This window comes from Schistocerca piceifrons, chromosome 2, assembly GCF_021461385.2.
Source record: "Schistocerca piceifrons isolate TAMUIC-IGC-003096 chromosome 2, iqSchPice1.1, whole genome shotgun sequence".
Classification (NCBI taxonomy): Eukaryota; Metazoa; Arthropoda; class Insecta; order Orthoptera; family Acrididae; genus Schistocerca; species Schistocerca piceifrons.
Genome location: NC_060139.1, coordinates 213453783 through 213481110, shown reverse-complemented (window position 1 = coordinate 213481110; position 27328 = coordinate 213453783). Strand labels below are relative to the sequence as shown.

At 38.8% G+C, this 27328-nt stretch overlaps 1 protein-coding gene across 2 annotated transcripts in view; it reads left to right on the top strand.

Moving 5' to 3' along the window:
* LOC124777951 overlaps positions 1-27328 on the top strand; it is a 100977-nt gene that overhangs the window by 42304 nt on the left and 31345 nt on the right. The window contains exons 5-7 of one of the 2 annotated variants that reach the window (XR_007015810.1): positions 8059-8173; positions 22654-22940; positions 23046-23126. Coding sequence is in view for 1 of the 2 variants with exons in the window: in XM_047253509.1 (XP_047109465.1) it covers positions 8059-8173; positions 22654-22931 (393 nt within the window). In the remaining variant the exon portion in view is untranslated. Of the gene's footprint in view, positions 1-8058; positions 8174-22653; positions 22941-23045; positions 23332-27328 lie in introns of those variants that run through there. The other variant, XM_047253509.1, reaches the window with a different exon arrangement.

The window sequence follows — 27328 nt, the reverse complement described above, 5'->3', positions numbered from 1 at the left end:
GAGAAATATAGAAACATGTGAAGAAATACTGATACTAAGACTTATTTTAGAAGACAGAATGAAACAAGGCAAACCCATATGTATCACTTTTGTAAATTTAGAAAAAGATTTTGATAGTTTTGATTGGCATACACTCTGAAATTCTGAAGTTGTCAGGTCTAAAAGTGCAGGGAGGGACAGGTTATCTACAACATGTATAGAAACCAGACTGAAATTATAATAATTGAAAGATATGAAAGGGAAGCAGTAACTGAGAAGTGAGTAACACAGGGTTGCAGCCTACCCCCAAACTATTCACTCTGTACATAGAGCAAGCATAACAGAAACCAGGAAGAAATGTGGAAAATGAATTAAAGACGAGGGAGAAGAAATAAAAAACCTTAAAGCAAGTAATTTCTCAAATTTTCACGGTATATTCTCTAGGCATTTATGTAGAAGTGCTGTCTTCCTCTTTTCAGAAATCTGTGTTAGTTCCTTAGAGAGCCTCAAAAAAGTGTTTGTTAGTTAATGGGTGGTTCCTTAGAAAACGCCAAAAAAGTGTTTGTTAGTTCATGGGTCATTCCTTAGAGAACGCCAAAAAAGTGTTTGTTAGTTCATGGGTCATTCCTTAGAGAACGCCAAAAAAGTGTTTGTTAGGTCATGGGGGGGTTCCTTATAGAACCCCAAAAAAGTGGTTTTTTTGCCATTTTTCATATGAAAACCAAGGCAGCTACACACAGCAAATGGCTGAAATTTTTATGATATATTTCTAAGATCCTGATCTCAAACAGCCTTGAAAATTTTCTTGATATCTTTATCCATTTCTGAAGTTCAAAGGTTCAAAGTTACTTTACATGTACACACAAAATTCACCCATAAAAACCCGTGTGAGGTGAAATCTAAATAATAAAATAGCCATAGCACATTTTTCAAATTTCAATGTTATATTCTCAAGGCTTTTCCCTAGGAGTGCCATCTTCCTGTTTTCGAAAATCTTTATCCGTTATCAAGAAACACCCCAAAAACATAGTTTTTGGGTACCAAAATTGAGACACTGATTCCAAGATGGCTATGCACAGCAAATGGTTCACAATGAGTTCTTAAGATCTTGATCTCAAACAACCTGGAAAATTTTCTTGATATATTTATCGATTTCCAAGATACAGTTGTTCAAAATTACCCTACTTGTACACGTACCATATGTACGTGAAATATGGTATGACATTAAAAGGTAGTCATGTATCATGGAGATAAATGTTGTAAAGTGTCCTCGTTATCATTGGAGGGGTTCTGGGAACCCCATTTATCATTAATGAAGCATGTGCAAAATTTTTGTGCATGTAAAATCTGATTTCAGGTGTAAAATTAGTTTTGTGTTATTTCAATTTCACATAAATAAATTATCAAAAGTTTACTGACCCATAAACTTCTTTTTATGTTAGTGACATGCCCTGCTGTGGCAGGGAAAAGAATGGAACCAGTGGAAAAATACTCCAAAAGATTCTGACTGAAAAATGGGGGTACCAGCTGCTTTGTACTACCTTTCTCAGAACCTTTAAAAATTTTCCAAAAAATTTTGGCATGTGAACAAAGTAGCATGTTTTTATGCTGAGAGAGAAGGAGACAGTGGCAGTGGGAAAGAGACGGAAAAGTAATAATACTGGTAGATAGTAGACAGTGGTTGTGGTACAGTAAGAGTAAAGGAGCAGTGGTAGTGTGAAGGAAAGAGAGGGATGCAGTGGAAGTGGAACATAGTTGACAGTGACAGGACAATGCTAGGAAAAGAATGAAGGAGTCATTGATAGGTAAATAAGAATAAAGAGAAGGAGAAATTGGAAGTGGGTGGGAGCCAGTGATAATGAGAGACAGAGTCTATGACAATTAGGAAGAGGGAGATAGTGCTGTGAGAAGAGACAGTGGCGGTGGGAAGGAATGAATGGTACAGTAGCAGTAAGAGAGCGCAAGATGGGTACAGTGACAATGAGAGGAGGTAGTAGTAATAGTGGCTGTAGTAGTAGGACAGAATAGAGGAGACTGTGGCTGTGAGGCAGGAGGCAGTGACAATTAGAGAGACACAAAGAGATAATGACAGAGAGTTGAGCTGAATGAGTCAGTGAGGATGGGCAAGTGGGATTTGGTGGATATGAGCGACTTACAGCGATGAACTGGTGGATATGAGTGAGCTACAGTTAGAGGAGCGTGTGGAAGTGAGAGGTGAGCTGCATGTTAAAAAGAGCATGAATACATTCACATTCCAAAATCTTTGGAAACATTTTTAAAGGTACTGAGGAAGGCAGAATGAGGCAGCTGGTACCCCTCTTTTCAATCAAAGTCCTTTAAACAGGAGCATATTAGTCTTTTTTGTGTTCTGGTAGGAGCATTATTATGCTGGTTAATGACTGGTTGACAGAGCATCGAAGTTAAGTGCTGTCAGACTGGGCTGGCACTTTGATGGGTGACCATCCAGTCTGCTGAGTGCTGATGGCAAGCAGGATGCACTCAACCTTTGTGAGGCAAACCGAGGAGCTACTTGACTGAGAAGTAGCAGCTCTGGTCGTGTAAACTGACGTACAGCCAGGAGAGTGGTGTGCTGACCACATCCGCATCCAGTGATGCCTTTGGGCTGAGGGTGACACGGCAGCCGGTTGGTCCTGTTGGGCCTTCCGAAGCCTGTTTGAACGGAATTTAGTTTAGTTTTTGGTACTCTGTATGTGGACAGGCACTACAAGACAGCACAACACATTTTTCTCATAACGTAAACAGTCAAAATATGTACCTAACCATGTTTCAAAATTTATAGAAAAAATAGAACAAAGACACAGTACTTCCGTCATGTTCACAACACCGAGCAACACACAAGCACGCTGCTTTCCACTTAGTGGAGCACCATTTCATATTTGTTCCCATGTTCAAAGAATATTTCAAAGTTAGAAATAATAAAAGTTATTGCTTCAGCCAAAAGCTATGATCCCATCATGATTGACTACATCTTGCATATGGAACAAAAATTAAACATTATACCCGTCCCCTGTGCTCCCTTTGCTGCTCCTCCTACTGTCTACAGGAAGTAGTTTACAGTCCCATACCTAGGGCAGGTATGTCAGAATGTAGCAAATTTGGAAAACACCACAGCATAGTGTATTTTGAATCTTGAAGATGAGACCTAATTACTAGCCAAGAGTGGGGGGTATACAAAATTAGTTGTCCTGACTGTGATAAGTTTTGTATTGGTCATTCAGGCAGAGATATAGCAATTATGACTCCACATTTTCTGAGCATGTACTGAGTGAGTGCCACTGGCCTATGTCGTCCACTTAGCAAACAAAGGTGAAATTAACAAACACCTTACCCACAGTCCTGATTTAATATTAAATTACCAACACAGCACAGTACTTCCCCTCTCCTGAACTCCACTTAATCCTCCGTAGTTTTCCAACTGCTTCCCACACTATCTGTGCCTTTCTACTCACCGAGCGAGGTGGCGCAGTGGTTAGCACACTGGACTCGCATTCGGGAGGACGACGGTTCAATCCCGTCTCCGGCCATCCTGATTTAGGTTTTCCGTGATTTCCCTAAATCATTTCAGGCAAATGCCGGGATGGTTCCTTTGAAAGGGCACGGCCGATTTCCTTCCCAATCCTTCCCTAACCCGAGCTTGCGCTCCGTCTCTAATGACCTCGTTGTAGACGGGACGTTAAAACACTAACCACCACCACCACCACCACCACCACCAACTTTCTACTCCACCACTTTTCTGTATTTATGTATTTTATTGTTATTGCCTATGCGCTGCATGTATTAAGTTGTTACAATTGACTGTTCCACATTTTATTCTGTTTGTGTATCAGCTTCCATATGTAATGCCACTTCAAGCTGCTCTTCAGCACTGTTGTCAAGTACTAATTCTATTTTATTGGAATTGTTAATTTAATGAAAACTGTTATATAGGCACTGTTTTGAGTTTAGTGTTAATGTTTTTTCCTGAATTTCTCCTTTCATATTTATTTACTGTTCAACTTTCTACATTTTTAATTACATTATTGCTGTACCATCAAAGATAACATTTACTGTGTGTTTGTGACCCAGTGTAGATGAGTAACATCATTTCGATGTTATTTACAAATATTATAACTTCTTTGATGACAATAGTCAGTTAAAGTCAATGACTTTGTAAGTTAAAATCCTGTATTGTGTTTTTTCAGTTGTAATTATGTTGTTTTTCCAAGAAGTGATGGAATAATGAGTAAACAGAATGAAAGCTTTTGAAAAGAGTTATTACAAAAGAATGCTGCAGATTAGATGGGTAGATTGTGTGACTAGTGAAGAGGTACTACGTATCATTGGGAAGAAAAGAGATTTATGGCACAACTTAAAAAAAGAAGAGGTAGGTTGACAGGATACGTTCCAAGGCATCGAGGCATAGTTAATTTGGTATTAAAGGCAAGTATGGGGGTACAAACTGTAGAAGGAGATCAGGGTGTGACCAGATTCAACTTCATTGGGGTTCAGTAGTTACACAGAGCTGAAAAGGCTTGCCCATGACAGACTGGCACAGAGAGCTGTATTGAACCAATCTTTGGACTAAAGAGCACAACAACAATATACACAAATTAAACCAAACTGAAGTGCTACTTCAGAGCTGTTGTATAATGCCTTTAAGCTCACAAGTCAGGTATTCACAGACAGAAACTCAGGCTACACATTTCGCTCCCCTTTTCCTTTCCCTTCTGCTGTGCAGACAAGACAAACATAGACTATAGATCCCAAAGAAAACACACCCAGCATGTTTCCTGATGGAGACATCAATCTGTTTATTTTACATTGGATTTAGAGGTTAATTTCAGAAGCAATTTCATTGGTTGTTACATGACTGCTTAAAGGAACTGTCGGCTTTCCACTACATAAACAAGAGTGAAACTGACTGTACAACATTTCACAAATTCCATAATACTATAATTTATGTACAAGCATACTATGTCTACCTATTCAAATTCTTTTTTAAGTTGAAAAATATTCAGAACTTATAGTTTTAGTCAAGGCATTCTATTGTTTCTGTTGCATAAGACTTCGTACACAATGGCAAGGAGAGGTGGGCTGTGAATAGTGATGCGGCAAATGTCGTCATAAGAAAGTTGGACAGGAGCAGCAATGATTAGTGAACAAGTAACACAGCAAACAGATGATTTATTTAACTTGTTTTTCTCCAAGTATACGAAGACTCATTACAAATGATGTAACAAGAAACAGTCTAGGAATTACAGCAGCAACAACGATAGTGACAGAGCTGAGACAAGGCAGTGTCTGCATAGCTTTGTGTAGTGATGTGGCCCCGAACGCAAGTGGTCTGAGTCACTGTCGCCAACCATCCTACTTTGCAATGGCAGAGGGTGCTCAAAGTACAGAGCTGCATGAGGTGTGGCTAAGCAGGCATGCTGCCAGATCCTGTGCAACCACTACCAATGTCAGATGGAAACTCGCAATTCTGTTGCTACAACACCAATGGGGTGGTATAGATATGTGACACCACAGTTTCATACTAAAAGGACTAGTCTACTCAATTGATGAGCCATTTCTGGAGTCCTTCTGTGATTCTAACATTTGTGGTTTTTGAAGTAAGCAGCAACTTTATTGTATGTCTCCATTTTGGATATTGTGGGAACTCAGTTAATAATGATGTTGCTCTGTAGTTGTGGACTTTCCTTCGCATATTGGGAGGTCTCCTCACTAATCACGGGAAAGACATATGTCAGCCTGAGATTCACTGGAAGAATCTTCAGGACATTCAGTCCACCCATTTGTCAGTCTAGTATCCATAGCAGATAGAACTGATCGAAGAAATAGAGAAGATTCAAAGAAGAGAAGTGCATTCTGTTACAGGTTTTGTTTAACAAGTGCAAGAGTGTTACAGATGCTCATCCAGTACCAGTGGCAGATACCACAAGAGAGATGTTCTACATCATGTTGTGACTAGAATTCCAATGCTGTATGGTCATAGAAGAGTCAACCAGTATATTGCTTCCTCCTATCTCATGAAAAGACCATGAAGGTAAAATTAGATAAAATTAAACTGAGTCAAGCTCACACAGAGGCACACCAACAACCATACTTCCCATACACTATTCGTAACTGCAGGAGTAGAGCAGAAGCTCATCCAACACTAGTGACAAATGCTACAAGACACTTTTCTGCATCATGATGTGTTTTACTGTTAAAATTCCAAGAGTGTATGTTCAAAGAAGAGTCAACCAATATATTGCTTACTTCTGTCTCATTGAAATGACTGAAAAGGTGAAATTAGAAAGATTAAATTAAATAGAATCAACCTCACAGGAGGCATACTAATGATCATTCTTCCTATCTATGCATGATTCGCAATGGAACAGGAAAAGGGGGGGATGGGGGGGGGGGGGGTAACAGTGGTATATAAAGTACCCTCCACCACACATGCTAAAGTGGCTTGTGGAATTTAGATGTAGACGCTGTATTTAAATTTCACTGGGAAACTGTTTGACTGTGTTACAAGTATAATTATTCCTAATGACAATGGTTGAGATAATTATGTGCCCTTAATATTTAAATGATATAAAATTCCATTAGGATCATTGTCATGCACAGCGTCATAAATCATATTGTTGCACAGATGATTATCATTTTTGATTGTCAAACTTTCTGATCAATGTTTCACAGAGAACAAGAGGAAACATAAATAAAAATGAATGATTGTCGACTCCATAGAGTGCTGTGTGCACAACGACCATATACGTGAAATTAGAAGGATAGTCAGTGTTGGCCGTGGTTTAATGGTCATCATTATGCGATTGAAAATCGATTTTGCTGTCAATAAACCATCAAAATTACGGCAAATGCTGACCTTCCTTCTAATTTCTAAAAATGAATGATTTGAGAAAATCAGCCAACCAGCTACAAGTATTAAGGTTCATTAACAACCATTTTCCATGGTTTAAATAACTGTAAAATTGCCTCCCTCAGAAATGCATGCCATTCCACATTTGCTGAACATTTACTCATTAGCAATCACTCCCCTAAGGATCTAGGAGAAACTATAATTTTGTGCAAGGAAGTTAAAGGGCAGAAATTAAGACTTATGTAAAGAACTGGCAATTTTAAATACACACTCAATAGCAATGGTAACATGTTAAAAATTATCAGCTGTAACTTGCGAGTCAAAAGTTTCTTGAAGGTTTTTAACCCAGCACTTCAGACCAGTTCGTGTAGTTACAATTCATTGTTGGCCTCCACTCATCATTCATTCTTACCAAATTTCTATTTTCTTCTAAAATATTTTATCTCTTTCTATATATCCTACTTTTTACTGTTATAATTTATTTTTAAAGTTTCCCTCTGTCATTTATTTATGCAAAAAATTTTTCAGTCCCTTTTCGATGTAACGTGACAATAGCTCACAGTTTTATCTCTTTGCTGTGCACATATGTTTTCATACAGGTATGCCACCTATCAATGTTTTCTGTATTTCATGCAATATGACAACTTTATCAGTCACTACATAGCACCAGCCGTGTATGGACCTTTCATTGCCTTTTAATTCCATGTACCTTTTAATGTGAAGAGTTTTACACTTAGCCCAGCACCAATGGGAATGTTTTTAAATGAGTTTTATTTGGTTTTACTCATGGGCATACATACCATGTTACTTGACATGAGCTTCTTTGCTGTGAAATTTGTCGTTACCAGTATGTCATTTTTTGTGTCAGTAATTTTTTAAATTATATTTTCATACAGTAGCTTTGTACATCCTTTAAATCTTGATAATTCTTTTTAACTATGATGTAAACAAAATTCCTCAATAGGTCCATGTACTTCCGAAGAAGGCAATTTTACAGTTGTTGAAATCATGGTCAGGGGTTGCTAATAAACCTTTATACCTGCAAATGGTTAGCTGATTTTCGTAATCATTCATTTACATTCACTGTCGCTGAACAGCAATTATGTTCAAAATTTTATTTGATATGTATAATATTCACATAGATTTACAAAATTTTCTATTTAATTAGTTTAATTGAAATGAACAATGATTATGTTTTTTTTTTCTGTTAACAGTTGCGTTTACTGGTGTTGATATTTAGAGGAGTCCTAGCTCATTTCACTTGGTTACTGCGAGCATTTCCAGCATATTCCACAGTTCTCTGGATGACAAGAGCAACTACAGTCACAAGTAAGAAATCTGCTTATAAATAACCCATTTCTAGTACATGCCAAGAAAATAATCGACAAAGGTGATAAAAATGCTTTGTGACAGAAATGTTAGGTGCAATACTTCATATCATTAGAACCATTGAAACTGTAGGCCCTTTACCCATCCTTCTGTTTATTACTTTTGTTTTTATTAAAGATTCATTTGCATGCTACTTTCTCTGTTTGAATTTTGTTTTATTTATTAATAACAAGGAGAGATAATGACTGTCCAGTATTTAGCTTCAGAAAGTGAAATTCTGAGTACTGCTGATGAAAACACTCAAATATAGAAAAAATTATTCCTAGCTCTTGTCGCTTGATTTTACTGGTAAGTATTTCTGTCTGCAGTACTTGGAATTATCCGTGACTGTGGCTTAAAATTTGTGTTTGATAAGCTATTAGAATATCTTAAGAGTTGCTAGACCAGAATAGTTCTCATGTGCTGTAATTGACATAATATTTTCACAGTGTAAATATTTCTTTCTAGAACAAAATGCACACTGAACACAGCTTCTAGACACATTGAAATTATGTGAATTTTTTGCAGGAAATGCCTTTAGTGACTGACTATGTAGGTGAACTTCTTGGTCTGACTCATAGCCAATTTGGAAAATAATTGACATATTGCATCCCTGATGACTCATACATGCTATTCTGCTTTGCAAGACCCATAAATTTCATTTTCTTCCACTGATTTATCCAATACTTGGCAACTAGAAGAAGGATACATGTATGTTTGACAATAAGTTAAAAATTTATGTCATTCTCAGTATTCTTCATCCTTCAAGAGGTGAAGACTTATCTCCGCAGCCATAACTTCCTCTCTTCAGTAGTTCTCTTCATCTCAAAGAATGAAGAACATCCCATTTCACTGATCGTATTTTTTAAGTGGGATGTTCTCGATTGTTGCTGTGTTTTCTTCCCTATGACCTTGCCTTCAAAGCTTGTTTGTAAAAGAGTATCATGTCTACTTAAGTGTCCAATGAGTTTGCTGTGCACTTGTGAATTACTTCAGTAGTTATTTCTCATCTACTATTTCTTGTAGAACAATCTCATTCATTTTTCTGTCGGTCCAACTAGTTCTTACAATTTTCCACCAGAACCACATTTCTGCAGCTTCAAGTTGAACTTTCTCCTGCTTTGATAACGTCCAGGTACCACATCTGGCTGCCAGGACACTCTATACAGAGCTCTTTACAAATCTTTTTGTAGTGTGTACACTTACATGATTGTACAGCAGAAGTCTCTTTTTATTTTGGAATGTGCTTTTGGATAATTCTGTTCTTCTCTTGGTTTCCTTGAGAGGTCTATTGTTTTCCTCAAAGTGCTACTAAACTAATGAAGTTTGGTTACTTCCATGACTTTCTCACTGCCTATTGTTGTGTCAGTCCTATCTCCATTGCCTATATTGTCTGTAACCATGAATTTGTCTTCCTGGTATTTATTTTTATTTTTAGTTTAGTTTGTTAAGAACTTATATATGTTATTTAGTTCCTTCTTTGAGTCTGTCACTGTTGCAATGTCATTGGCAAATTTGATGCAGTGAATATGCAAGCCTTTACTTTTGAGTCCAGTCATCTTTTCTTTCATTGTTGTTATTGCCTACTTGAAGAATAAATTAACTAAATAATGTGATGGTGAGTACCCCTGCCTCACTCCCTTTTTGATGTTTGCTTCTTCAATGCTTCTGTATACTCCAACCATTCAAGTCCTACTTTGCACATTGCTTTAAATAATATCTTCCAATCAGCCACATTAAATGCCTCTTCTAGATTAATAAATGCTACATTTTTTCTGTTTGCTCCTAATCTTCTTTTTAAAATTTGATGTAATGCCAATATTGCTCCTCATGTTGCCATCCCTAATCTGTAGCCTAATTGACCATTGACTAAGTTCCAATTTATTTTCCTTTGAATCCTCTGTTTAACTAACATTTTTTACCCTCTAACTTGTACAGTTTTTTGCATTTCCCCTCTTCAGTAATGCAAGAGGTCTACTTTTTTGTGGAGTCAGGTTGTATGATACACTCTTCATAACATTTAGTTACTACAGTAAACAATTTGCTTTTGATGCTGTGGTCTTCAGTCAAAAGACCGATCTGATACAGAATTGCAAGCTAGTCTATCCTATGTGAGTGTATTCACATATGCATAACTCTTGCAATTTACATCCCTCATTTGAACCTGCTTATTGTAGCCTTTATGGCCCTCTGCCCTCTACAGTTTTTATCCCCCCCCCCCCCTCCCCCTTTTACACACACACACACACACACACACACACACACACACACACACTCAAACTCACTCTCACTCTCACTCTCACTCTCACTCTCTCTCTCTCTCTCTCTCTCTCTCTCTCTCTCTCTCTCTCTCTCTCTCTCATCAGACTGACAGTTCTTAGATTCCAGAATGAGATTTTCACTCTGCAGCGGAGTGTGCGCTGATATGAAACTTCCTGGCAGATTAAAACTGTGTGCCCGACCGAGACTCGAACTCGGGACCTTTGCCTTTCGCGGGCAAGTGCTCTGCCATCTGAGCTACCGAAGCACGACTCACGCCCGGTACTCACAGCTTTACTTCTGCCAGTATCTCGTCTCCTACCTTCCAAACTTTACAGAAGCTCTCCTGCGAACCTTGCAGAACTAGCACTCCTGAAAGAAAGGATATAGCGGAGACATGGCTTAGCCACAGCCTGGGGGATGTTTCCAGAATGAGATTTTCACTCTGCAGCGGAGTGTGCGCTGATATGAAACTTCCTGGCAGATTAAAACTGTGTGCCCGACCGAGACTCGAACTTCTGTAAAGTTTGGAAGGTAGGAGATGAGATACTGGCAGAAGTAAAGCTGTGAGTACCGGGCGTGAGTCGTGCTTCGGTAGCTCAGATGGCAGAGCACTTGCCTGCCAAAGGCAAAGGTCCCGAGTTCGAGTCTCGGTCGGGCACGCAGTTTTAATCTGCCAGGAAGTTTCAGTTCTTAGATTGATGTCTCAGGATGTAGGCTACCAATCAACCCCTTCTATTAGTCAAGTTGTGCCATAAATTTCTTTTCTTGCCAATTAAGTTCATTAACGCCTCATTAGTTATCACATCTATCTGTCTCCTCTTCAGCATTCTTCTATATCACCACCTTTTGAAAGCTTCTATTCTCTTCTTACCTGAACTTTTTACTGTCCACATTACATTTCTGTTCAGGGCCACACCCCAAATACTTTGAGAGAAGACTTCCTAACAATTACATTTATAGTCAGTGTTTATATATTTCTCTCTTTCAGATTTGTCTTTGTTGCTATTGCTAGTCTGCGTTTTATGTTTCCTTTACTTTGGCCATCGTCAGTCACCTTGCTACGGAAGTCATTTGCTACTTACAAGTCACATGTTGCCTCTGACAGAATTTCAGTATCATCAGCAAACCTCAAAGTTTGAATTGTTCCCCCTGAACTTTAATCCCTTTTCCAGATTTCTCTTTGGTCTCTTTTACATTGTGCCTACTGTGCTCTCAGAATAACTCAGTTGTCTGAGACTGCAGACGTGTGTGCAAGTTGCATTTGTGTGTGTGTGTGTGTGTGTGTGTGTGTGTGTGTGTGTGTGTGTGTGTATATTGCTGACAAAGGCCTTAATGTTCAAAAGCTATAATTGTGTGAATCTTTTTGTTGTGCCTATTGCGACTCAGCACCTCCGCTATGTGGTGAGTAGCAACTTCCCTTCTCTAATGTTGTAACATGGGGGATAGGCAGAGTGCATATGCTATATCATGGTAGTCAGCTGTGATAGTAAATAAATGAGAACTTCGACTTTCTGATGGGAGAGAATCAGTGTAGAGGCAAGTACCACCTCCCTTTTGCAGGACTGAGAGTCTACACTCTACACCCATGTTCTGTCATAGGGATCACCTATTCTTGTTGGAGTTGAGTGTTGTACTCAAGCCTTGTGAAGGATCAGCGTAAGTCTCTTCTCTCACTCCAAAATGCGGAAAGAAAACAGTGAGCAACACAGTAACACAAAGCAGAGCATAGAGCATATGGTAATGATGACAGTGGAATTGTTTGCTGAGTTTGGCAGTGTAAAATTCAGGCCTGAACCCTACAGGTACCTTATGCAACCATAGTTCAAAAATCCCTCACATAAAACTGCTGCTTGATAGTGTCTACATGATAACTCTTCTGGTGCAGAAACAGTGTTTATGTGGCAAAACAGAAGCAGTGAGAACAATAACAGGTATTACAAATACAGATTCATTCTGGCCACAGATCAAAGAACTAAAAATACTAATCGTACTTTCCCTCTATATTATGGGCTGTCTCCTCTCAATGGAATAGTAGTCAGAGACTTTAAACTTGCAGAAATTCTGTCCACAATTATGAAATAAGAACCATAAATAAATAATTTTAGAATTCAAACAATGGAAATTCCAGGATGGAATAAGAACAGTATGAAAAAGATAGATTGCTACTCACCAGTTAGTGTAGGCATTGAGGCATTGAGTTGCAGACAGACACATTGGAAAGACTGCTAGACATTTAGCTTTCAGACAAAAAAGTAGTCCTTCAGAAGCAGAAAAACACACACACACACACACACACACACACACACACACACACACACACACACACACACAGCTACTGTCAACAACTGCTCGGTCCCATCTGTGTCTGACATGAGCAGCAATCTGGGGTGGGTGGTCGGGATTAGAAGGATGCATGGAGCAAGGTGGGGCAGGACAGCAGGTTAGGAGTGGGCAAGGACATTGTGCTACTGTGGGAGCGAACAGGGGCATTGTGGGGATGGATAGGGCAGCTAGGTGCAGAGTTGGGAGGCTGTGTGGGGGAAGGGAAAAGGATAGAGACTTCTGACCTAGAGAAGGGGAAAAGACTAGCAGATGGGTTGGTGGAATAGAAGGCAGATGTGTGAGGGAGTGGAAGCAGGAAAGAGGGTGGAGGACAGCAACTAGTAAAGGTTGAAGTCAGGGTGATTACAAGAATGAAGGACATGCACTGAGAGTTCCCACCAGTGCAATTCAGAAAGCTGGTGTTGGTAGGACGGATCCAGATGGTACAGACTGTGAACCAATAATTGAAGTGAAGCACATCATGTGCAGTTTGTTCAGAAACTGTGTGGACCAACTATCTCTTGGCCACAGTTTGGTGGTGTTCATTCATGTGGACAGAAAGCTTGTTAATTGTCATGCTCTTGCAGAAAGCAGCACAATTTTTGCAGTCTATCTTGTAGATCACATGGCTGCTTTCCCAGGTAGCTCTGCCTTTGATGGGATAGTAGATGCCTGTGACAGGACTGGAGTAGGTGGTAGTGGTAGTAGTATGGAACCATATAATCAGATTGTAAATCGTATAAATCAAGTATGTGCCTAGTAACTGGATTAAGGTTGGAAAAGCCCCCTATGGCTTAGCAACAAAATTCAGGCTGTTGTACTCTCAGTTCAAAAGAGAACATGCAAATGATTACAGGCAAAAATTAGTAGTAATTTGTGGATCTGTGAAAAGATCTACCTGCACCATACCATAGCAAAAGATCTGCCTGAGATCACAAGAAATTTCTGGTCCTATGTAAAATCACTAAGCAGGTCTAAAGCTTCCATAGAGCCATTCATTGAACAGTCTGGTGTGGCAGTCGAAAACAGCAAAACGAAAGCCGAAGTTTTAAATTCCACAGTTGCGGAATTGTTCACGCAGGGCAACAGTACAAACATAACATCATTTGACCACTTCAATTTGCATTTCTTGTTGATCTCATTTTTGAGACGTTTGTATTCCTTTTTGCGTGCTTCATTTCCTGCATTTTTGTATTTTCTCCTTTCATCAATTAAATTCAGTATCTCTTCTGTTACCCAAAGATTTGTACTAGCCCTCTTCTTTTTATCTACTTGATCTTCTGCTGCCTTCACTACTTCATCCCTCAAAGCTACCCATTCTTCTTCTACTGTATTTCATTCCCCCATTCCTGTCAATTGTTGCCTTATGCTCTCCCTGAAACTCTGTACAACCTCTGGTTCTTTCAGTTTATCCAGGTCCCATCTCCTTAAATTCCCACCTGTTTGCAGTTTCTTCAGTTTTAATCTACAGTTCATAACTAATAGATTGTGGTCAGATTCCATATCTGCCCCTGGAAATGTCTTACAATTTAAAACCTGGTTCCTGAATCTGTGCCTTACCATTATATAATCTATCTGATACCTTCTAGTATCTCCAGGGTTATTCCATGTATACAACCTTCTTTCATGATTTTGAACCAAGTGTTAGCTATGATTAAATTGTGATCTGTGCAAGATTCTACCAGGCGGCTTCCTCTTTCATTTCTTAACCCCACTCCATATTCACCTACTATGTTTCCTTCTCTCCATTTTCCTACTACCGAATTCCAGTCACCCATGACTATTAAATTTTCGTCTCCCTTCACTATCTGAATAATTTTTTTTATCTCATCATACATTTCATCAATTTCTTCATCATCGCAGAGCTAGTTGGCATATAAACTTGTACTACTGTAGTAGGTGTGGGCTTTCTGTCTATCTCGGCCACAATAATGCATCCACTATGCTGTTTGTAGTAGCTTACCCGCACTCCTATTTTTTTTATTCATTATTAAACGTACTTTTGCATTACCCCTATTTGATTTTGTATTTATAACCCTGTATTCACCTGACCAAAAGTCTTGTTCCTCCTGCCACCGAACTTCACTAATTCCCGTTATATCTAACTTTAACCTATCCATTTCCCTTTTTAAATTTTCTAACCTACCTGCCCGATTAAGAGATCTGACATTCCATGCTCCAATCCATAAAATACCAGTTTTCTTTCTTCCTGATAACAACGTCCTGTTGAGTAGTCCCTGCCCGGAGATCCGAATGGGGGACTATTTTACTTCCGGAATATTTTACCCAAGAGGACGCCATCATCATTTAACCATACATTAAAGCTGCATGCCCTTGGGAAAAATTGGAGGTATTGAATAGAATTGGGGAGAAGAGAGATTTGTGGCACAAATTTAGTAGAAGAAGGGATCGTTTGGTAGGACATATTCTGAGGCATCAAGGGATCACCAATTTAGTATTGGAGGGCTGCGTGGAGGGTAAAAATTGTAGAGGGAGATCAAGAGATGAATACACTAAACAGATTCAGAAGGATGTAGGTTGCAGGAGGTACTGGGAGATGAAGAAGCTTGCACAGGATAGAATAGCATGGAGAGCTGCGTCAAACCAGTCTCTGGACTGAAGACCGCAACAACAACAACTTGTTTATAGGCCACCAATAGAATTTAAGTTACAAAACAATCACTGATTTCACCCTATAACAAATGATACTAACTAGGAATAGTCAAAATAAATTAGGAAATCAATTACATACATAAAACTAAGCACAAAATTACATCTGGTGTTATATTCTTTAAAACTGAGTCTTTCTCTTTTATGGAAATGCAGATAACATTCATGTATGTTAATGTTAAATAGTTAAAAGTAACAAAACGAATTTAAGGAGGCAGATGGCAAAACGAGAGGGGAATTAAAATTATCCCAGCTTGCTTTGTCACATATAGATCCCCAAGTTCGATTAAGAAACTGGAGGGGCTACTAATAAGTCTTAATGGAAGTAACGGGGAAATGATAGTATGTGGTTATTTCAATATAGATTTCATCTGGGATAGTTGTGCGAAAGATTATGTTGAGTAACTGATGTCCAACTTTGGTTTAGCTGCACAATAATGCAGGATATGTTATAATGCAACAATAAATGATAATTAATTTCTGTATCCAATTGTCCATCATGAAAGAGAGAAGAAGAGAAGGGAAATTTGGCTGGACTTATATACAACAGAAGCCATGACAAACAGATCCTGGTCCATCACAAATCAAGAACTCTGATACCTGGTGAACTCAATAGCAGTGCATGGATACCACCATAAAATATGCAAGAAAAAGAGTTTCCATGACCCCAGCAGCAACTGTGTGTGTGATGTGTGCAACCAACCTTGTGACCGTTACCATGTGACCGTTACCATGTGACCAGCCATAAAAAAAAAATGAGTAAAATCACTAGTAGAACTTGGTAAATAATAAAAAATGTGAACACTGAAATGTGACAAACAAAGTGTGATATCACAAAGCTATGTAATTTATGTAACTTATGCACAACTTCTGCGCATTTATTCTAATAATAAAATTGTCCATCATCATCATGAAATACATGCAAGCCCTACAGCACGTGCTGTATATGACCATGATTATCAGTGGCAGCAGTAGTATGTCGACATCAATCAGTTTTAACTGATAATCGAAAAGGAAAATTTCTTAGAATTATAAATGCTGACTCAGTTACATTATTCATGGAGAATATACAGGATGAAAAATGGGAAGAAGCTAACCAAAGATTCACAGTAGATGAGTAATTTACTTCCTTCCTAAAAATATTATTACAGTAGTATGAATCCAGTTTTAATTTACAGTATGTCAAGGATAATTATAATGGGATCTGGGATGTAAGGTATTAATGTCTGGGATCAAAGTATCCTTTGTGAGGAAAAGAGGGATTTATTCAGTGCAGAGGGCTAACTCTAATCAATTGTTCAGCATGCCATCAAAAAGGCAGAAACCATGTACTATGCACAAATAATCTGAAGAACAAAGAAAGGACAAATTGAAGCTTTATTTTGTGCGAAAAAATGAACTTGGTTAGACAAATGATATTCAACTTCCAGATGACAGTAGCAGTTAGACATGATATGAAACTCAAATTGCTGGCTACTGAATTCTATGAATTCTTCCTAACAGTAGCTGAAAACACAGTGGCAAAAAATGGTCTCTAGATAGCAGATCCATTGTACTTACTTGGAAAGGCAATGCAAAATACAGCAGACACTGGTTTTCCCAAGTCATCTATCAGTGAAATTATGAAAATTATTAGGCCACTGAAAACAGTAACTCATCTGGCTATGATAGTATCTCAGCCAAAGTATAAAATCTTGTGATGACTTCGTAGTGTCAACCTTGAGTTATCATGGTTACCAGTTGATGTATAAATGTTTATTTCCTGAAGATCTGAAATATGCTGTAGTAATACCCATTTATAAAAGTGGAGATACCCAACTGACATCTAATTTAAGACCCATCTCTCTCCTTCCTGTATTCTCAAACATTTTTGAGAAGGTAGCTTACAACAAAATATTGAAGTATCTTTCTGAGAATTACTTTTTAAAACAGCTCAGTTTCAGTTCCAAGAAATGGATATGTGATCTCACAAACTGAATTTGAGTGGACTTAACCAATAAAAATTACCGTGCTGGCATTTTTTGTGATATTGCCAAGGTCTTTGGTGGTGTAGATCTCAAAACTGTGTTAGGGAAACTAAAATGGTATTACATTAAACATCTTCCTTTTGTATAGATTACCTTAAAAACAAACAAACGGTCAGATTAACAAATGAGATGACAGGAATAAAACTGAATTCAGTGTGGGGAAACATTAAACATATTGTGTTTGGCCTGCTCCTGTTCTTCGTTGGCACAAATGATATACATGGATGTTGTAGGACTCTTCAGTACCTGTTAAGTTTGTTGATGAATGGGTATATTGATAAATGGCCCCCAATATATTCATAACAGGTCACCAACATTCAAGAAAGGCAGTAGGAGTAATTCAGTAATTCCCACATCAGTATGTCTATATGCAGCAAGATTTTAGAGCATATATTGTGTTCAGGCATTATGGATTACCTTGAAGAGAATGGTCTATTGACAACTAGTCAATGTGGATTTAGAAAATATTGTTCTTGTGAAACACAACTAACTCTTTATTCACACAAAGTGCTGAGAGCTATCGACAAGGGATTTCTAATTGATTCCATATTTCTAGATTTCCAGAAGGTTTTTGACATCGTACCTCACAAGCGGCATGTAACCAAATTGCTTGCTTATGGAATATCATCTCAGTGTGACTGGATTCTTGACTTCTTTTCAGACAGGTCACTGTTCATAGTAATTGATGGAAAGTCATTGATCGACGAAGCTTTCCAGTCCAGATACATTAGGTACGCGTGTACCACCACGTACAATAGCAACTGTTAACCATCCGTTCCCATGGGTAAAGGAATCATTGATGTCGATGCTGAAGTTCAGTCTGCAACCACAGAAGACTGCGGGTCCATCCAATAGCGAGTGCGCGGCGACAGACTTGATAGTATTCTTTTTCTTGTCGGCGGCAGATGTTGTCATTTCGACGTCTTCAATTGTTTTATATATTGTCTGTCTTGCACGACGACGGTATCTTCTATAAGGCATCTTGGCAGCGTTCAATGCAGTTGCCTGTGCAGCAGCAGCAGCGCGAATGATCCGCTGTGCGGGCAGCGCTCGCTTTTATAGACGCGCAATAGCGCGTCAGCAGATAAGGGACTTAGAATATTTCACAGTGCCAGCCGAGCGTTATCCCGTACGGGCGCAGTAGTCCTACTAGAGTGCGCCCGTCTGCTTACAGAAGATACCGCCGTCGTGCAAGACAGACAATATATAAAACAATTGAAGACGTCGAAATGACTACATCTGCTGCCGACAAGAAAAAGAATACTATCAAATCTGTCGCTGCACATTCTCTTTTGGATGGACCCGCAGTCTTCTGTGGTTGCAGACTGAACTTCAGCATCGACATCAATGATTCCTTTACCCATGGCAACGGATGGTTAACAGTCGCTATTGTACGAGGTGATACAGGCGTACCTAATGTATCTGGACTGGAAAGCTTCGTCGATCGTGACATCATAGCCTATCGAACATATCATGTGACTGAAAATGCAAATAAAGACTTTGGCAAATCAACATATATGTCACCCTCACCCTTCTCCTTGTATACACGTAGTAGACGTAAGATATCTGTTAATGAAACTGTATTTGTATGGATCAAAGGGAAAGGTACCTGTGAATATGTTAAATTTGTTGGGGATTGTACAATGTATTTTCACAAATAAATTGATCTGTAGCGTAGCTGAGAACCGGACAAGGGTACATCTAGAATCTGTCGACATAGAGTATGCAACAGCATGTTACGTCAGCTCTCTGAGCGCTTGACCTTTGACCCCGCCGATAAGGCGGCGCTACGTCATCTTGGCAGCGCGCCAGCCGCAGGGAGACCGACAACAGAAGTGATTTCTAGCATTCCCCAAGGTAGTGTTACAGACTCTCTGCTGTTCTTTATCTACATAAATGATTTAGGTGACAATCTGAGTAGCTGTCGTAGGCTCTTTGCAGATGAAGCTGTCGTTTGCTGTCTAGTAAAGTCATCAGAAGACCAAAACCAACTGCAAAGTGATTTAGATAAGATATCTGAATGGTGAAAATTGATGATTGACCCTAAGCATTGAAGAGTGTGAGGTCAACCACATGAGTGCTAAAAAGAATCCGTTAACCTTCGGTTACACGATAAATCAGTCAAATATGAAGGCAGTAAATTCAACTAAATATCTTGGTATTACAGTCGTGAACAACTTAAATTGGGAAGAACACACACAGAATATTGGGGGGGGGAGGTGAACCAAAGATTGTGTTTTATTGGCAGAACACTAGAAGATTCAATAGATCTGTTAAAGAGACTGCCTATACTACACTTGTCCACCCTCTTCTGGTATACTGCTGCATGGTGTGGGAGCCTTACCAGATAGGATTAATGGAGAACATCGAGAAAGTTCAAAGGAGGGCACATTTGTATCATTGAGAAATAGGCAGAGAGTATCACAGTCATAATATAGGACTTTCATTGTGGCATGATCTTGTCACAAAATTTCAATCTCCAACTTTATCCTCTGAACATGAAAATATGTTGGTGATCCCAACCTATGTAGGGAGAAATAATCATGATAATAAAGTAAGGGAAATTAGAGCTTGCACAGGAAGATATAGGTGTTCATTTTTTTCCTGTGCTGTTCGAAAGTGGAATAATAGAGAATTAGTGTGAAGATGTTTTGGTGAACCCTCTGGCATGCATTTAAGTGTGATTTACAGAGTAATCATGGAGATGTAGACGTAGAAACACCCAGGAGAATAGTGAAAAAAATGCACAACTGGTTCATAACCAACAGCTTTATCTGTAATTTTACAGCAGTTCATGTTATTTGTATCAAATAGAAATTTCACTCCAAAAAAGTACAACACAGAATCGCTTGTCAGAACTTACCATAACAAGGCACAGTACTGAATGTGCCGATAGACATATACAGGTTGTATCATAATCAATGGTGTAAATGCATACAGTTGAAAGTGCACAAAACTAGAAGCAAAAAAGTCTCAGTAAACATAGGGTCAAAAATGCATACCTTAAGAACCACAAGCAGTTTTTCATCTTCGATACTTTGAAGCAAATGTCAGGAAGTTGTTTCTGAAAGTATTTGTATGGAGTGTAGCCATGTATGGAAGTGAAACATGGACTATAAATAGTTTGGAAAAGAAGAGAATAGAAGCTTTCGAAATGTGGTGCTACAGAAGAATGCTGAAGATTAGATGGGTAGATCACATAACTAATGAGGAGGTATTGAATAGGATTGGGGAGAAGAGAAGTTTGTGGCACAACTTGACTAGAAGAAGGGATCAATTGGTAGGACATGTTCTGAGGCATCAAGGGATCACCAGTTTAGCATTGGACGGCAGCATAGAGAGTAAAAATTGTAGAGAGAGACCAAGAGATGAATACACCAAGCAGATTCAGAAGGATGTAGGTTGCAGTAGGTACTGGGAGATGAAGAAGCTTGCAAAGGGTAGAGTAGTGTGGAGAGCTGCATCAAATCAGTCTCAGGACTGAAGACCACAACAACAACAACAACAACTTTGAAGCAAATCTCTTCTACCCCAAGCTCTTTTGCTTTCCATATTTTTGGAAGTGGTAATATGGACCAAAACAAGAAAAAATGTCCAGTAAACATGTGCTCTAAAATGCATACCTTAGGAGCTATGAGCACTGGTTCATCTTCAGTACTTTGGAGCACAACTCTTCTAATGAACAAGTGCTCATAACGTTTAAGGTATGCATTTTAGAGCACATGTTTACTGGAGATTTTTTCTTGTTTTGGTCCATATCACCACTTCCCAAAATATGGAAACCAAAGAGCTTGCAGTAGAAGAGATTTGCTTCACAGTATCGAAGATGAAAAGTTGCTCGTAGCTCTTAAGGTACGCATTTTCAACCCTATGTTTACTGAGACTTTTTTGCTTCTAATATCATGTACTTTAAACTGTATGCATTTACACTATTAATTATGATACACCCTGTATAGATACTTTTATATGTATTTATTGACAGTAAGAAATATTTCTCTCTTGAAGATAAGCACTGGCCAGGAATACTGTCTCATAATTTTAAAAAACTTGTATTATGCTGTTATGAACAAATCAATATAACTTACCAAAAGCAGAGATCAGTAAGAATACACGGGATGAGGTTCAGGGTGTGAAGTGCATGGCCATCCAGAAGGATAATGATCTCAAGTAACACCATTGTATGAACAAGGTATCTCTCAGTGTGGTGACCAGCAGACAGACCTGATAGCAAATTTTGTGCACTTCCATCTGGTACTCTCCTATGCATAATCTTTGGGGATAATGCAGCATAATGAAAAAAGTATTTATTCTACAGAATGTGCAGTGGAAAGTTGATAAATGAACATCTTGCAGAAACCTCTTTGGCGACCTGAGTCTTACACTTGTGTGTCAATACATGTAATCTCTAATGGTATTTATAGTTAATAACAAGAGTGAATTTAGGGACTCTGAAATTCACAAACGGACTACAAGAAGTAGAAATAATTCTCATGTTGATGGTGCATCCCTCTCTGAGGCTTAGAGTTATGTACTTTGCTACAAAAGGGTGCTGGTAGACATCAGGCATGAAATCTTCAAATACTAAAAACCAAAGAAAAAAAGACTAGATTAGTCATTCCTGAGACAAATTATCAAAATATTTGGACTCTGCGTATCACTGATATTTGTACCAGAGATTGTCTTTGTAGTATATAGACGGTTGATAGCAGTCTGCATAAAGTTATGTAAAAGCTTTGTTTGAAGTATTAGATAAAAGCAGCAGCTGAGTAGTGAGGTAGAGGGACACAACTGTTTTCAAAGGAGCCATTTTTCTGCTACTATAATTATATAAATTAATTTAGAAGTAGTTCCCATAATTATCTGTGTGTGTAGGTTAGCATTAGTAATAATTTGTTATTAGTATATTTTACAGAAGTAGTCATCAGCAATTGTCTCTGTGTGGTTATGTATAACAAGACTCATTCCACATTACCGAAGGCTCTGTGTCCATGAATGAATTAATGAATGAACCACAGCAAATTAACTTTCTGCCTCTGTTGTATGTATGGATTTACAGTGGTGTTGAACATTTTATGTATAACAAATAGTTTTCACAGTGTTAAATGATAATTGATATGTTTTTTATTTTAGTTTTATTTTATTTAATTTTTTAAATTTCAGGCTCCGTGCAGGTTTCAGTATGTACAGAAATATCTGGAAATGGTCCTCTCTATCTTGCTGTTGAACCAGTAATAGGTTCTTGGTGGTCAACGGTAGTTCGCGGTGTTCCTGATTCGCTGCAACGTCCACCACCTGTGCAGTGGAGTCAGCTACTCAAACACTTATGCACTGGAAGATTGTATATCCTGTTTATATTTTCTGAAACAGATACTATGTATCTGTTATTAATGACTGTGAAAGTGATGATCCTGATTACAAAGACAGTACCCATCGTCTAATTTTGGAGAGTGAGTAACTGACTTATCTGAATTTCATAAAGTTCCTTTTTCATGTATAAAATAATCAGTATTTTATGAGACACTATGTGAGTTGTTAAGTTTCTGTCATTGCAGGAAGATAAGGCTACCCAGAACTGAGAAAAAAGGAACTACCGCCCACATATGCAGCTCTTTAGCAAGCATCACAGACTAAGGGTGTGTATCATTAAATGTGATGAGGTGTGATAAACCAAATTATAGATTTTTGTTTGTGTTTATACTGTAGAAATTAAGTTCTGTATACTGTCTACAGGACAGGAATCTATCCTCATGAGATGAAAAAGGGAATGAGAAAAGATAAATAAAGAGTAGAAATTATATGTTACATTTAGTATGTAAATACAGTCTGTGATAAAATGTGTACTTATGTTCTTCCAAAAGCTTTATTTGTAAACAGGACTACATACATTATTTAAACATCTTCCATAGTCAAAGTGGTGCAATGTAACTGAAGATAATCAAGTAGAAGCAGACATCATCATTATGTACACTCCAAGATGACTGATCGCTCTTTTAACTCATAAAAGAGAGTCGAGCAATGGAAAGTCCATGGGGGAATAACAACAGTATCAGTATGGGAAGAATAGCGTACTACCCACCATATAGAGGAGGCATTGAGTTAGACAGGAGCAATGAAAAAGAATACTACAAATGTTCAGTTTCAGATGCAGAAAACACACAGGGGTGTGGTGGGACTGGGGGGGGGGGGGGGGGAGGGTCATTACGGGAATCTTTGCTAGCCCCTGTCCTCCTCCTGCCTATCCCTTTCCCGCTCACCACGTCCCTCATCCCTGCACTCTCCCACAGGCAGCACTAGCATCTTCTTCCACTTCTACCATGCTATTGCCCCATGTGTTTTCCATACCCCCATTAGCTATTTCATTTAGACTGCTGCTCACCTCAGTTACAGTCAGGCTTTAGTGCCCGGACCGTGGCCATGTTTGTATGAGTTGTCCACGTATGAATGTTTGTGTGTTTTCTGCTTCTAATAAAGGACGTTATTCAAAAGCTGAACATTTCTAGCAGTCTTTTTCATAGTGGCTGTCTGCAACTCAGTGCCATTGCTATGTGATGCGTAGCAATCTCTTATTTCCACAAAGACACTCTAGAAATGACTGTGTTCTATGAGAGAGCAATATGCTGCTTAGGTTCTTAGCAGAGAAAGCAAATATAATTGCAATATTTCCTGGTTGTACCATGACACCCTGAGTGCCTGCTGGGTCTCCATGATACCAGTTGTGTACAAAGGGAGGCAAATGCAATATACTGATCATTTGAAAATGGCATAGGGTGAAAGTAAGTTGTGACAGTAAATATGTTTTGTGCAACTGGAAATCAAGGCCTGTCCGACTTGGGTGGCCCTGCTGGTAGCTACGCTACCATCGATCGGCATAGCCCTTGACTTCATTGAAGCATGCAAACTGGAGGTGCAATATAGTAGTGTCTGTGAAAATTGCAACACCAAGAAGAATATGTTTGATTAAATTGAAGAACTTCATAATAAGAATTAAAAGGAAATGGAAAGATTAAAGTTAGCTGAGCTGTGTAGCTGAGGTGTTGAGTAGTAGACAAGTGCAAATGTAAGATAAAACTTTAGTAGACAAGTGCAAATGTAAGATAAAACTTGTAGCTAAGCCTTGACACAAGTGATCTTATTGCAGAAGTCCATTATGACCTTCAGTTCACTTCATATCCTCATTTCACCAGAGCACATTTCCTCCCAAATACATCATCTTCATCCCCGCCCCAGTCACCCGCTGCAATACCTCTTCTGTGTGGTTCTTAAAATTTACTAACTTAACCACTAAAATGTCTATTTCTACATATAATCCAATCAAAATTACTTGATAGTTTATGTCTGACACTTGCCACTATAGTGTTGCCTCATCTGCTGCCAGCTAATGCTTGATTATAGGCAACACACTAAAAGGCAGGTCACTTCACACAGGCTGTTAATGTGAAATGCAGAGCAATGTTGGAAGTGGCTGCCACAAGGTATGTTAGAAATTGGAGATGCTCTGTTGACAGCTGATTTTAAGTGACCATTGACTGAATTGTGGCAGATGATGGATTTTGTAGCACTCATGTCCTAACCCAACCACAACCTCTTGATGTGCAATGCATCCAAGCAAATGGCAGTCAGCAGTCTGTGCAGAAATGTAATCATGATCATTTTGTTCCAGGCATTAGCAGACTTGATGCAGAAAAGTTTCAGAATATGTTTGTTCCATCTTCCACAGCAATGTTTTAATTTTATCCATAAAAACAAACAAATTTCTTACTGTCATTGGTTACTTGAAACTATCCTCATGCAGGCTTCACAGGATGCTGCATTGCCAACCAATGAGCAGTCCTGGCTGGCACTTAGCTGCAGATTATAGGTGACACAAGCAGATTCCAGATGAAAAAAGAATGATAGAAATAAAAATAAGAGCAAATGAGAAAGTCAATATGATGAAAATGACATGGAAAAACATTAGAAATAAGAAAAATTACATTTAAACCAATTAACTGAATGAAAAGAATAATCAAAGTCTTTTGATTAGATTAGAAAAAAAAATAAAAATTAAAATTTAAAAAAAATTCACTGCATTTGATGAGATTCGAGCTTTCAACATTCTGCACGTCAGGTTTATATGCTAAGCACTACATTGCACCATTATTCTGCAAATGCTGTTGTATTTATGAGTCTGGTGTCCCCACCCACAGAAATTAATTGTCAGCCTTCAAACATTTGGTTTGATGCAATGTTGTGTGAGGATAACCTAATGTAAGCTGATCTCTGTGATTATAAAAAAAAAAAATGTATAATTGACTCTGAATCATATCTTGTGCAAAAAGATGCAGTAGTGTCTGGTTAGTGCTGTTAATGAAAAGAGTGTATTTCATTAGCATTGTTGCATGTGTGTTTGAACTTCATTTTTGAAGTGGATATTTACATCTACATCTATACTCTGGAAACCACAGTGAGGTGCATGACATTATATGTGATGAAATACGAAACATAAGGGCCAGACCCATGATTTGTGATTCAAACACATCAAGAAAGAAAGCCGGATGAGGAATTGGAAGTGAACTAATTATTGTGGCAGTTTGGCAACAGCGAACAGTTCGGGCTGGCATAACGTTGAGCACTGTAATTGGAGGGAACCAGCTACAATGCATGAAGTAATTTTAATTGGGATTTAGTTACAGTGATCGTGTGGAAAGGATCTTGGCCCATGTTGATAAACACTGCCCACCCAATGCACGCAGCTTAACTTAGTACACCAAAGGCACCAACTACTTCCAGAATTTCCTGTGTACCATCACCACCTTGCTTCTTGCTTGTCACTGTTGACACCACCTCCCTATTCTCTAGTATCTCTCACACATTTAGTTTTGTTGCCATTGAGCTCTCCCAATGTTATGCTGATCCCAAACCCATCACTGCAGTTCTTATACAAGTGACAAACTATAGCCACCTACAGATGGCATGTGTGCAGTGATGACCATCCCCCTTGCCCAGAATGTTTCATGGTCTTGCTAAGGACTTAGGCAACAAATGCTACACCTGCTCCCCTCCCCCCCCCCCCCCCCCCCTTCCTCCAAACATTTCATAAACAAATAAACAAATATGCACTCTATTTTCTCCCTGCCCCACCTACAGAGGACCACTTTTAGTACCAAATACCACTTTGGACTGGAACAGGTTAACCACATCCTTTGCCAAGCCTAGAATTTACTTTCATCATGCCATGAAATATAATTCACAAAATTCCACTGCCCACACAATCTATGAACTATTCTGGTGCATCCTTATACCACGTGTAAGCCCACCGATTTGCCAGACTGGTCTGTCAGAACTTCTTTTGGTCTCTTTATGCCCTCAAAATGGTATTCTGGTGTCCAACTGATATTCTGGTGCCCAACCAATCTACAGAATATCCTAGTCTATTTGGATCCGCCATACTTCCAACTCCATGCCATATGTATCATAGTCCTGTATAAGATTCAGGTTCAAGACCTGTCCCATTCACCCAGGCAGCACATCCTATTCCAGCCCTTTCACAGACAATTTTTACCTAATCAGACACTGAGCCATGTTGTGTGTTAGCTCTACTCAAACATCCTTTATATGTGAGCATGACTACAAAACAGCTGATAGAGCAAATGAATTACCACTTCCGAAACTCTGGCCAAGAAGTAGTTAACTACTTATTGACAGAGCATTTTGCTGAACACATTGTGCTCAGATTCAATGAATTGTTTCACATCCATCCACCTTCAAATGTCATTATGTAGTACATGTAACTTTTGCTGCTGCACCAGTGCGAAGACACTGGTGTCACACCTCAATCCCTTTTCTCTTGGTGCTG